Source organism: Pteropus vampyrus, unplaced genomic scaffold (assembly GCF_000151845.1).
Source record: "Pteropus vampyrus isolate Shadow unplaced genomic scaffold, Pvam_2.0 Scaffold38, whole genome shotgun sequence".
Classification (NCBI taxonomy): Eukaryota; Metazoa; Chordata; class Mammalia; order Chiroptera; family Pteropodidae; genus Pteropus; species Pteropus vampyrus.
The window spans coordinates 1,469,896-1,483,289 of NW_011888819.1; the positions used below are offsets into that span (position 1 = coordinate 1,469,896).

Genomic DNA, 13,394 nt, shown 5'->3' on the forward strand with positions numbered 1-13,394 from the left:
CTGCCTGGTTCTGTTAGTTCCTCCAACCAGAAGGATGTCAGGCTTTCTATCAGAGCTGTAGTTGCTGCTGTGCCTTGGTGGTGACTGCAGCCACCTTCAGGGCAAAGCTGCTCAAAATGGGACCTCGGTCTCTCTGGATTGTTTACTCCAAGTTTGATTGCCCTCCAGAATGTGTATTTTAGTCCCCTCAGGTTGTTGTTTGAGTTTTGTTCATAGAGCCTATGTTGTTGTTTCTAGAAAGATTAATCGATCACTCACTATTCCATATTCTAGATTAATCGATCACTCACTATTCCATATTCTTTTGCCCATTTTTAAAGTGAGTTTTTGGTTTTTACTTTTTGAGTTGTGAATGTGCTTTATTGATTCTGGATACAGGTATTTTGTCAGATAAAGTATCATGAATGTTTTCTTTAGTCTGTGGCTTACCTTTTCATTTTCGATAATGGTTTTTGGAAAGTAGGAGTTTTAATTTTGTTGAAGTCCAATTTTTCATTTTTTAATAGTTTCTGCTTTTAATTTTTCAATCTAAGAAATCTCTGCCCACCTCAGTGTTGCAAAGATTTTCTATAATTCTAAAAGCTTTATAGTTAAGGTCCATTTAGAGTTAATATTTATTTATGTATGGCATAATGGCGAGAGTCAAATTATTATATGTTTTTTATATATAGGTGTCCATTTGTTGAAAGACAGTTGTTTCCTTACTCTGGTACCTTTGTCAAAATTCAGTTGACCATGTATGTGGGATTTTAATTTTGGACTCTCTATTCTGTTCCATTTATCTATATGTCCATCCTCACACCAGTACCACACTGTCTTGATGATTACTGTTTTATAGTAAGTCTTGAAACTCCACTTTTGTTCTTTTTAAAAATTGTTTGGGCTGTTTTAGGCCCTTTGCATCCTGGAATAATACTGTATAATATATTCTATACCAAACATGTCTTTATGGTTTTTGTCACTATTGTGAAGCGGAATTTTTTTTCAATTACATTTTCTATTTTGTTTGTACTGGTTTATTGAAATACTCTGCTTTTGTATGTTAATTTTATATCCAACAACCCTGTCATACTTCTGTTCTAATTGTCTTTAGATCTTTTTGAATATTTTTATAGCCTGTTATTTTGCTACAATTGTAGTTATTTGGGTTACTTTCCAGTTCTTTTCCTTGTCTCTTTGTATGAATCGGGTCATCCAGTAATGTGTTGAGTAAAAGGGGTGATAGCAGGCATCTTTTTCTTGTGTTCTGACTATAATGGAAGTAGTTGTAGACTCTCGATGTTAAGTATGATGCTTGCTGTAGATTCCATAAAGTTCAAGATTTCTTTTCTATTCTTAGTTTGCTAAGTATTTCTGTTATAAGTGAATGCTGAAATTTTCTTGATTGCTTTTTCTGATACCTCTATTTGATCATATGATTTTCCAGCCTGGAATTTAAGAGACATACTTAGTCATGCTCTGTTTTTCTTTTTAAATATTCTGCTGCCTTTTATTTGGCAATATTTTATATAAAATATGCAGCAATAAAATACTTTGTGGGGTTAAATATAGTTTGTCTATTTTTTTTAATCCCAGAAACATTATTATATTCTCAGTCTTCACTTAGATTTACCTACGTATTTGTTGCTTAGCTTGCTCTTCATTTCTTTATTTCTTACCTTCCATCTGGGATCATTTACCTTCTGTATAGAGAGTATTTTTTGGATTTTTGTTTGTGTTGGTTCGTTGGGGGTGAAATCTTTTTTTCTCTATCAGAAGATGTTTTTATTTCACTCTTATTCTTGAAAGCTATTTTAGTGGGTACAGGATTAAATTTTAGTGGTTATTTTTTGTTAAAAATATTATTCCTCCACTGTATTCTGATTTACATTGTTGCTGTCAGAGTCCGCTATCAGCCTTACTGTCTTTTCTTCGAAGGTAGTTTGTTATTTTCCTCTGGCTACTTTTAAAATTTCTCTGCGCTTTTTTTTTTTGTTTTGTTTTTGTAGTTGCACTATGTGTCTTAGTGTGGATTTATTTTTATGTATCCTGCTTGGGATTTGTTGTAGTTTTGAATCCATAGATTGGTATATTTCATTGGTTCTACAAAATGCTGTTTTCTCTCTCCAGATATTTCCTTTGCCTCATTCTCTCTTTTCTCTCCGTTTGGGATTCAGACTACATACATGCTAATCTTCTCACTCTGTTTGTCCGTATATCTTTTATCCACTCCTTGGTGTTTTTCATCTTTTTGTCTTTCCATGATACTTGGTGGATAGTTTTGCTCTATCATCAGTTCATTGATTCTTTCTCTGTATTTAATCTGCTTTTAAATAATGAATTGAGCTCTTATTTATTTTTGGATTAGGAATTGTGCTTGCTTCTTTTTCAGATCTGCTATGCTTTTTCTAAGAATCTTTTTCTCTTCCAATATCTTTAAACTTTCGTTAAATATAATAAGCATTGTTGATATGGAGTTTGTAACTGATAATTCTAAGATTTAAAGTGTCAGATATCTTTGGTTTCTGCTGATAGTGGCTCATAGTATCTTGTTTTTTGTTTGGCTATATTTAACTGGCTAGTATATTCATAGGAATAATTTGAGGCCCTAGATGAAGACTTCTGCCACTAGAGAGGATTTATGTTCGTTGCAGCCAAGGAAATAGAAAGTTGAATTCTTTCTGCCTTCACTTTCGGAGTTTTATTAAGGGGAGTGCCGAGTCAGTATGAATAACCTATCTGCCATTACTAGAAATAAAAGCTTATCATAGTCTTACTAGGCTTTCATTTAATTCAGCTTTTTGTTTTTTCTTTTAGATCCGCTCTGCTTTTTTTGAGTTAGTTTCTGCTTTATGCCAGCGTATTCCACGGTTGATGAAAGATGAAGCATCCAAAGTGAGCTCCTCTGTTCTACTTAGTATTGATGACAGTGACCCCATTGTCTGCCCAGCCCTCTGGGAAGCCGTACTTTATACACTTACAACTATTGAGGTATGTAAGAGAGGCACAGTTAGTACATCTAGGAATACTTGTCTTAGCTGTATTTCAGAAACCTCTTTAGATATCATGTGAGAGAGAGCCTATCAGATTATAATATCTAAAACTTACTGGAAAAATGCTTTCTTGGAAATAAAATAATCTAAAACTTGGTATAAATCTTAAACTGACTATAAAATGGCATAGAGTTTTTATTTTACTTTCCGTTTAGCCAGTATCAATTATTCTTTACATCAGATGGGACCCATTGAAGTAGCCATATCTGAATCTTATATTTAAGATTAAATATTGCTGTCCCTTTTAGAAAGGTTTTATAGAATTATTTTAAGTTGAATAATTATTTATGATGAATATTATCCTGGAAGTAGGTGGCATACATGATTACTATATGTAATAAGTTTCTTGTAATTTCAGAGTTTTAGTTCTTAATGGCGGTGAGAGATGGTAGCCTCTTTAGGTAGAATACTTGATTTTTTATTTTTGAGACCTATATGTCTTCTCTCTTAATTGAGAAAAATACACTTGTACTCCCTAATTATTATTATAATATTTTCTTCATTTAGGACTGTTGGCATCATGTAAATGCCAAAAAAAGTGTGTTTCCCAAGCTGTCAGCTATGGTTCGGGAAGGTGGTCGAGGTCTGGCCACTGTCATCTATCCTTATCTTCTGCCATTTATCAGCAAACTCCCTCAGTCCATTACAGATCCAAAGCTGGACTTCTTCAAAAATTTCCTCACTTCTCTCATTGCAGGGTAAGGAATCTAAATTCTAGATCTTTAAAACAAGAGATTTTTCTTGTTTTTATAAATGGTATAATGACATATACATTATTATCTTTCTTATTTAAACTTCTCGATTGTTTTGCTTTCCATTAAACACTTTTAAAGTTTTCAGAGAATTAGAATGTTTTCCCTTGGGTACTTTCAAGGCTTCCGTGGTGGCATGCAGCAGAAAGTGAGATAAATATGGTAAAGCCCTTTGATGGCAGCAGGCCATTTCTCGAATGAGCGATTTTTGTGTGTCTTGATAAATATAGATGCAGAAAATGAACCAGTGAAGTTTTTAAAACTTCTGTAAACTTATATAACAGCTGCTTAAAGTCACACTTAAAAAAATTATTTCAGTGTATTCGTTGAACTTAATAAATAAACGAGATACCTGATTTTAATGATTTAAAATTTTTTTCACACTATTTTTTATTTTATTACATCCTCTTTTTCAAATTTGTTGGTCGATTGGTTCATGGATAGACCATAAGTATTCGTTACCTTTTGTTGACACATTTTTGAAAATATGCTTTTTTCACAGTTCTTCAAGTTCATTTTCTATTCAGGCCATATTTTGGTTCTTCTTAGTTTTTACTTTAAGAATTTTATTTAAATCCTCTTCTTTTGGATGAGATCTTTTCTTTGTCTTTATTTTGGTGTTTCTGAGTTGTTTATTTTCTTTTTCATGAAAGAGTAAGCCACAGTTATTTATTATTTCTTAGGCTATCAACAGAGAGAATCAAAACCAGCTTCTCAGAGTGCTCAGCAGTAATATCTGCTTTTTTCGAATGCTTACGTTTTATAATGCAGCAAAACTTAGGTGAGAAAGAAATTGAAGAGATGCTCGTCAATGATCAGGTATTTATAATGTGAATATCAGCAATGCCTTTCCACACTGACCGTGAAGAATCAAGCTCATTGTGTGTTGTTGCCATTTTTATTAATTAGCCTTCCTTGTAAAGATTTCATAGTTGCTAGCATAATACCATAATGCCTGAGTACTAGTCAGTCTCAGAAGTACATACCCTGACTGTTTTAGATAGTTGAAATGCAAAGCAGAATTTAGAAGGTGCTATTGCGATCTTTTGTATTAAGTTTAAATTATGCAATAATTATCTTATTCTAAAATACTCAAGTACATGTATTTTTTTGTGAACAGTTGTGCTTGGCTTTTAGAACCAGTGATGAGAGGAGGTTCTGGAATATAGTTCCTGATGATAGAAAATTAGTTAATGAAATTATATAAGCCTATCCTAGTTGATATCTCAGATAGTTAACTTATCTTCGTAATTTTTTTTAAAAAGGATTCTGAATTGTGTCGGTCCTATATGTCTTTAATATTGGCTTAGAAAGAAAAGGAGAATAACTTCAATAAGTTCAGAAAATGCAGAGAATACAATTTTATTTGTTAATAATCTTGGTCAGTTATATCATAAAAAGGAGTTCATTTAGGGGAAATACAGTGAAATAATTAAGCTCTTTATATGATACAAAAACGATTTTCAAATAAACTTTTTCAGAGTTCTGGGGGGAAAAATCCATGTCTTTTTATTTATTAAATATGAAAATTTATGTTCTACCAATAGCTCGTTTAAATTTTATTTCTCCTGAAAGCTAAACTTGTGTATTTCGCCTTCTCTTTTAGTTGATTCCTTTTATTGATGAAGTTCTCAAAGACCCAAGATTGCAAGATGGGCAGCTATTTGACCATTTAGCAGAAACTTTAAGTTCTTGGGAGGCCAAAGCAGATATGGAAAAAGATGATAAAATGGCTCCCAACTTGGAGAAGGTGCTACTAAATTTCTGGGAGAGACTATCAGAGATCTGTGTGGAGAAAATCAATGAGCCAGAAGCTGATGTTAAGTCTGTTTTGGGTGTATCTAACCTGTTGCAGGTCCTTCAAAAGCCAAAGAACTCATTGAAGTCAAATAAAAAGAAAGTTGGTAAGGTTAGGTTTGCTGATGAGATGCCTGAAAATGATAAAGAGAACGGAAAGTGTGTCTCCTCAGAAGGAGAGAACAGTGAAGGCTCTAAATTAATGGCTGAACCTCCTCCCTCCCATAATGGTTCGGACTTTATATCTCCACTACGGAAAAAGCCTTTGGAAGACTTAGTCTGCAAACTAGCAGAGATGAGCATTAATTACGTCAATGAACAAAAGTCAGAGCAACATCTAAGGTTTCTTTCCACTCTGCTCAACTCCTTCTCTTCATCCCAAGTATTTAAAATGCTACTAGGTAATGAAAAACAGAGTGTCATCCAATCCAAAACTCTTGAAATAGCCAGACTTGTACAAAAGAATCCCGCAGTGCAGTTTTTATACCAGAAAGTAATAGGCTGGCTAAATGAAGATGAAAGGAAGGATGCTGATTTCTTGGTGGACATTTTGTACAGTGCCCTGCGTTGCTGTGACAATAATAAAGAGAGAAAAGTTGTCTTGGATGATCTAACTAAGGTATTACTGTTGTATATCTTTTGAAATTGTAATGGTTTATACTGGCACACTAATTGTAGTTGAGTAGAAAGAGACCTCTGTGGGGGTGTTTTTTGGGTTGTTTCTTGACTATGTCAATTTAAAGACAATATATTTTTTATTATGATTTGGGAAGTGTGTGAGACCTCTGGGTAGGTGTTGAGTAAATACGTTAAGATGACAAAAGCTTGGTAGTAATAAAAGGGTATAAATTCTTTAAGTCCATGCTTATTTAAAGTTGGACTAGCTAAAATTTTAGTTTTGTAATGGTTACGTGATTACTTTGTTTGCTTGTAAAATGTTTTACTGTTCCTTCTAGCAGATTCTAACTCTTTCTTCTTTCAGGTGGATCTGAAATGGAATTCTATTCTTCAGGTCATTGAAAAGGTATCTTAGGGATTTTTTTTCTTTTCGTATTTATGGGCATAGAAAAATTAAAACCCCAGTCATATTCGCATACAGGTATGTAGTCAGGTGTCTGTGTTAGAGAATTTCTTTATTATAGCTTCCCATGATTTGGGAAGATATTTGGTGTTTGTCTCTGTAGTATAATTTTTCTGGTTAGGAATATCAGGGAAGAGTGAACCACAGGCTCTGGAAAATCCCGTTTCTTCCCTAGCAGGTAACAAAGGGAAAGGTAAACATTTTATTATCTTTTAAACTAAGGCTACAGGTTTCTTCTGTAGAAATGGACTGAGTGGTTCTAGTTTTGGCTAGAGCGCATTAGGAAGTTAAGTCTGCCCTGCTCTGGAATATTTTATAGGCAAATTAGTATCTTCCAGCCTTCATTTGATGGCCACTTGACTAAGAAAATTGGTGATATGAATAATGAAAATAAATCAAGGAACATGAACAGTTTTGGAAAAAGTTATAAAAATGGCTTAAGGATTCTTTCCTAATGAAGATGTAAATGATATCACTAGCCATACTTCCAACCATGGCAATGTTATATGACTAGCTACCTAAGATTCTCCCCACCTTTTTTAAGCATTTTTGAATCATTTTTAAATTTTACACAGATAACTCTTTAACTTACAAGTTTATTTTTTCTCTTTAAAAATTATGGTATGAAATACAGAACAGAATTTACCCTCTTAACCATTTCTAAGTGTACAGTTCAGTAATGTTATTTATATTCACATTATTGTGTAGCCAGTCTCCGTAAATTTTCCATCTTGTAAAACTGAAACTCTATACCAATTACACAGTAACTCCCCATTTTCCCAATAGTTTATTTAAAAAAAATTAATATTCTATTTTTCAATGAGAATTATAATTTATCAGGCACATTATTTGTATTAGCTTATCCAGTGCCTTCTCTCTCTATAGTCAGGATATGTGTAAAGCCAAATTATGAGACAGGTGCTTGACAGAGCTAGAATCAGAGTAAGCGGAATTAAAAATCTGCTAAGAGAAGACTGATGTATCTATTTCCAGATTAGAAAGACACCTGCCATGTAGTTCAGAAATGTGTTTGGAAGACTGTTCTCTTTGCGGTCAGTGTTGGAAGTTCATATCTGGTATCTGCCTCCTACACTTCCACGGCTGACTAGCTTCCCACCTCCTTCAAACTGGTCAGATCCTCTCTGTCAATAGCATAAAACATTGAAGAGTTGAACTTCATGTCTTGTTAACCCGAGACACATTCAGAAGTTTATGTTCTGGATTCTGTAGGATTCTATAAAATAGATTGGCTTTATTTGATAAACTATATTAGGAAAGCCAATTTTATAGCCATTTTAACTTTTTTCTTGTTTTTATGTCACCTCATACTTGATGAGTGGAGCCCTAAAGTCACTTTTTTTAAGAACAAACCTAAATTTTGTATCCAGAAAAGGACTTTATAGATTTTTCTAGGTTAATCTTTATTTTTCAAATTAGGAAATAGGCCCAGGTTGGTGAAGAGATTAGTCTAAGGTCGTAAAGCCAGAATAGTGAAAAAGCATGGTCGAAAATAAAAGCTCTGGTTACCTACGATAAGGATAAATAGTTTTTCAGGCACTATCCAATCCACACTTGGATTTTTTTTTTTTCCAGATTGCTTTGAAATGAACCAAGTTGCAAATTCCTTTCTTCTCAGCCCTAAAGCAAAAGAAGCTCTGGGAACATGGATCAGCATGCTTTTGGGGGTGGATTTGCAGTTTTTATTCTTGCTTCTCTACCTCATGAAAATAAACCAGTTGCTGTCAGATATCTGGCCTCAGTAACTATTTCAGAGAATTCGTGCAAATAATTAGAAGTCCCATTGTTCATACTGAAGTCACTTACCATTATTTAATATTAATTGTTCTTTAATTTTGGTAAAATTAACAAAAATTTAATATCTATAGAGCATTTTAAAAATCTGTCCTCAAAGTTCAGCCATTCATTATCCATTGAACATATCTGCAGTGTTGATAGCAGGTATCAAAGAAGTATAAGATAGTCTCTGCTCTCAAGGAATTCACAATCTCATTGGAAACAAGACATACACAGATGAAACATTATAAATGATAATACAATCCAGTAAGTGCTTTAGGAATTCAGAGAGAGTCTGTGAGAGTATGGGCTGGAGAGGATGGGAAGACTTCATAAAGCAGGTGGGATTTGTACTGATTCTCAAAGAATGGATGGGATTTTAGTAAGTAGAGAAAGGGGGAATATTTATGGTTGGGAAGATAGCATGAGCAAAACATGGAAGTGTACGTAGCAAGGCTTACTGGAACAGGGAGGATACCAGCCCTAGAACTTGAGGACGAGGAGTGTGGGACAGTGTTAGGGCCACATCGTGAAGGGAGGTAATATATAATACAAGTAATATCTTAGGCAGATATACTTTTTGATCTTGCTTCTAATCTTTGCTTTAATTTTATGGTTTTAGGCATGTTCCAGTTCAGATAAACATTCTTTAGTAGTTCCTTGGCTAAAAGGAGATATTCTCGGAGAGAAGTTGGTAACCTTGGCAGATCATCTTTGCAATAAGGACTTGGAATCTACAGTGTCTTCTGAACCTCACTTCTCAGAAAGATGGACTCTTCTAAGCTTGGTATTATCCCAACATGTTAAAAATGGTAGGCAAAAATAAGGCTTTTGTTTTTCAGTAGGGAATAATTCTTTCCCTTTTTGGGGAGATTGCATGCTGCTGAGTTTGCATATTATTGGTTGAGAATAACTAGACATAATTCATTCAAATATCTTAATTTCGTAAGCACCCTAAATGTTTATCAATCTTTGTAGCATAACTTGAGAGACATTTAATATTTTGTTTTATATTCTAAAGGGTTTTGAATTTAGCAAAGCTGTTCATGCTAATTTTGTAGAGCATTGATTTTTAAATTTAATTTAAAACTTTTTTTAATGAGCGTTTTTATATGAGAACAGATCGATTTTTTGATATGATTTTCTTCTAATATGCAAACACCTTTTTTTAACACATGGAAAGGCTCAAGTGGTAGTTAAAGTAAGGTATTCAAAATTATACCATTAATATTTTTTATTTTTTATCATTTTTTCCTCTAGATTACTTGATTGGTGAAGTGTATGTTGAAAGAATTATTGTTAAACTTCATGAAACTTTATCCAAAGCAAAGGAATTGTCGGAAGCTGAAAATAATGACTCTTCAGTGTCTTTTATCTGTGATGTGGCCTTTAACTATTTCAATGCAAAAGGATGCTTGTTACTGCCATCATCTGAAGATTTATTATTAACTCTCTTTCAGTTGTGTGCTCAGAGCAAAGAAAAATCACATTTGCCAGGTAAGAGCCTACTGCTCAGATGTTTTGCTGGGAACCTCCGGCTCTGGCCTTCCTGGTATAAGTAACCAGGCTTTGTTAACTGAATCATAATGTGTTTGAAAGTTGAAACCATTCTGAGCAAAGGACTACACATCTTAAACACTGTAGCTTTAAGAACGAAGTTATCGATGTACGTGGACATCATATCTAAAGTTCTTACTTGACAGCAAAGAAACAGTTTTGGAAGGGGCCATGATAGATGAGGTAGAATCTTAGCCCCTTCACTCAGTAAGCCCTGGCAAGCTGCCTAATTTCTTCATGCCTCAGTTTCTGTATTCATGAAGGAGGATGTTAATGTCTTATCTTTCCTTCTCTTATAGTTAAAAATTTTCGAAAGGAATATTAAAAAATACCATTGGTAGAGAGCCCGCCTCCCCAACCCTTTAGTACTGCTCTATTTAGAAAAGGTATACTATTTCTCACATCTCTAAAAGGACAGCTCTCTTGTAAATATGTTCTGAGCAGAAAAAAGCTGACTTTAAGAATCTTACCATTTTTACATTTAAATGGCATGAAGTAGGTTGTATTATTGCATATTTATGACATAGTTATTTTGACAATCGAATTGTAATTTTTGTTTTCTTTTTTAAATGGTACCTTAAAAATCTGAGACCTTCAGTGAGTTCCTTCAGACATTTTGTACTGATTGTAGTTACTTCAGTGGGATTATAAATTACTGTTGACATCTTGATTTTAGACTTTCTTATCTGTAAACTGAAAAATACTTGGCTCTCTGGTGTGAATTTATTGGTCCATCAAAGCGGCAGTTCAGATAACCAGAGTACCTTCCTACGTTTGTCTGCTCTTTGGCTGAAGAACCAAGTTCAGTCTTCATCTTTGGACATCAAAAGGTAACTATTTTTGTGCTTAGTTGCACAGTATCTCTTAATATTTGATCACTATCCTTAAATAAGATTCCACAATTAGTGGGATTACCTATGAAAAATAATTTGTTATGTAAGAAATCTATAGGACTCTTAAGAGAAGATCCAGATTTTTCCGAAAGTTATTTGTTTTAATGATCATCCATTTAAGCTCATTAATTGAAGAATGCTTTGTTATAGCATATCTGGTAATATAAATGAGCCCTAATTTATGGTCAGTGACGTGCTGGTGGTACTATTCTCTGCTTTAGGCTGGTGCGGATTGTAACTATAACCTCTCACAGCCAGCACACATAGTGATCTTTAGTGTTTGTGTTTTGGGGGTCTGACAGCCACGGTTTTAAAATGTTCAATTATAAATATATTTCACATCTCATACCTAAATCCACATATGAAAGTGAAAACTAGGAGAATGCATCCAGAGGCTATTGAGGTTGAGTCAAATCTTTTTCTGATCACAGTGTTCTTTTCATGGAATAAGGTAGCTGCATTTCAGAAATATCTGATCTGAATAGGTCAGGTCCCCTTCATTCTGAGATAGAAGCAGCATTCAATTCAATCATAAATGTTAGATTAAATCCCCAATTTGACTTTGTGTGTGTTGAGAGAGGTGGAGTAGAAGGGCCATTTATCTTTATTTTTGTTTGCCTTTTTTGTTGAAGTAAGCTGTTATCTGCCAGAGGGTATTTAAGTGCACCAGGCTGTTCAGATAAGGGATGGCTTAACTACAACAGTTAAGTTCTTTGCATTCTTTTTAGTCTTCAAGGCCTCTTGTCTTCTGTTGAGGATTTGCTGAATAAGCTTCTAGAGAGTGAAGACACTTACCTTCTGTCAGTTTATATTGGAAGTGTAATGCCAAACGACAGTGAATGGGAAAAGATGAGACAGTCTCTTCCTATGCAGGTATGTTTGAAATTGGAGAGCGCATATCTCATTCTGAAGTGCGGATTTCATACAGGCTTAAATATTTTTGTTTCTGTTGAAGGAAAATAAGCAAATGAAATGAACATCTTTTGTTTTATTCTGGGGAAGAAAAAGGTAAATGAAATGAATATCTTACTTTGCCTTTATGCCTCTGAATGCTTGTATATTGTATGTTTGCTGTTTACAAGATGCCAGTTGACACTAGCAGTAGCCATGGGACAGGGCGACTAAGACCTAGTTTTGTACTTAGGAGTCTTAAAGAAATGTACATGTTGATCATTTCCTTTAGTAGAAACCGGACTTCTAGGTTTCTGTGGTTTTACTGATGAACTTGTAATAACTTCATTTTTGAGTTATTTTAATAACATGTTGAAGGTATTCTAATAACTTTATTTTGTTCCTCGTCTTAATTATATAGGTGGTAAATAGAGTACCTAATGATTATGTATATAATTTATTCTTTTTACAGTGGTTGCATAGACCCCTTTTAGAAGGAAGACTGAGTTTGAATTATGAGTGTTTCAAAACAGATTTTAAAGAACAAGATACAAAGAAGCTTCCCAGCCATTTGTGTACTTCAGCATTGTTGAGCAAAATGATACTGGTTGCACTGAAAAAGGAAATAGTCCTAGAAAATAATGAGCTTGAGAAAATAAGTAAGTATATATGAGCATTCAGATATAAGTGTGGACTTTAAAATAATATATAATTTGGAAATAATTCTGATTATACTGCAATTTAAATCTTTAAAGAATCAAGAATCTAGCTCCTATAACTTGAGAAACTTGAGGTTACTAAGTGATGAATATTAAAGTGCAAATTGGATGGAAACATACTAAAATTTTGATAAAATCTTGTTCTCTGTTGAGCAGAATTTCGTTTAAGATCATTTACTCAAGCTGGCATGACATCAATCTAAGCAGGTCCTATGACACATAACCCTGAATAAAATGGTTAAGGGAGTCTGGTGTCTCATTAAGAATTCTGAATTTTTAGTTAATTTTTGAACCACTATACCTTTCTATTCATTAGGCTATAATTTTTTCCTGGCAAGTGGAGGTCCAAATGTTGAAACCTAAGAGGATTTAGGAAATGGTATAGAATTCTGGTTAGCACTGTGACCTGTACAAGGTGATATGAAAAGAATGGATTTGCACAATTTCTGTGTCAGTCTTGTTTGTGAGCCTTCAGCTGTAACACAGTTACTAGTGGAGGAGAATATGTGCCCTGTGGAAGAAAGCTGGAACACCTCCATTGATAAGCCAGCTCCACATTCAGCTAAGGGTAAAGAGATTAGCCCGCAGTATACTTTGCTCACAGATGAATCTGTCCAAAAGCAGACATGGAAATTAGAGTAATAATTTTTGTAATAACTTATTTTTGTGAATTATATTAGTAATTACAAACTGACAACATTATGTATTTAATCTTCTCATTAGTCCTATCAGCTAAATACTGTTTTTCTTATCTTGACTTGATTAGAATTACTTAGTTTGTAAGGGATAGGATTAGATTTTACAACAGGTCTGAAGTTCCTGAGTCCAAAATTCATACCATACATAGCTTTATAAAGAGAGTTGTGACTAATTATGTA

At 33.8% G+C, this 13,394-nt stretch overlaps 1 protein-coding gene across 2 annotated transcripts in view; it reads left to right on the forward strand.

Annotated features, from left to right (window-relative positions):
* Positions 1 to 13,394, forward strand: part of LTN1 (listerin E3 ubiquitin protein ligase 1) — a 48,915-nt gene that overhangs the window by 12,820 nt on the left and 22,701 nt on the right. The window contains exons 7-16 of one of the 2 annotated variants that reach the window (XM_011358202.2): positions 2,797 to 2,970; positions 3,540 to 3,730; positions 4,468 to 4,603; positions 5,391 to 6,200; positions 6,564 to 6,605; positions 9,079 to 9,268; positions 9,717 to 9,953; positions 10,690 to 10,843; positions 11,635 to 11,779; positions 12,270 to 12,456. In XM_011358202.2, coding sequence (XP_011356504.1) covers positions 2,797 to 2,970; positions 3,540 to 3,730; positions 4,468 to 4,603; positions 5,391 to 6,200; positions 6,564 to 6,605; positions 9,079 to 9,268; positions 9,717 to 9,953; positions 10,690 to 10,843; positions 11,635 to 11,779; positions 12,270 to 12,456 — 2,266 coding nt within the window. The remainder of the gene's footprint in view (positions 1 to 2,796; positions 2,971 to 3,539; positions 3,731 to 4,467; positions 4,604 to 5,390; positions 6,201 to 6,563; positions 6,606 to 9,078; positions 9,269 to 9,716; positions 9,954 to 10,689; positions 10,844 to 11,634; positions 11,780 to 12,269; positions 12,457 to 13,394) is intronic. The other variant, XM_011358203.2, reaches the window with a different exon arrangement.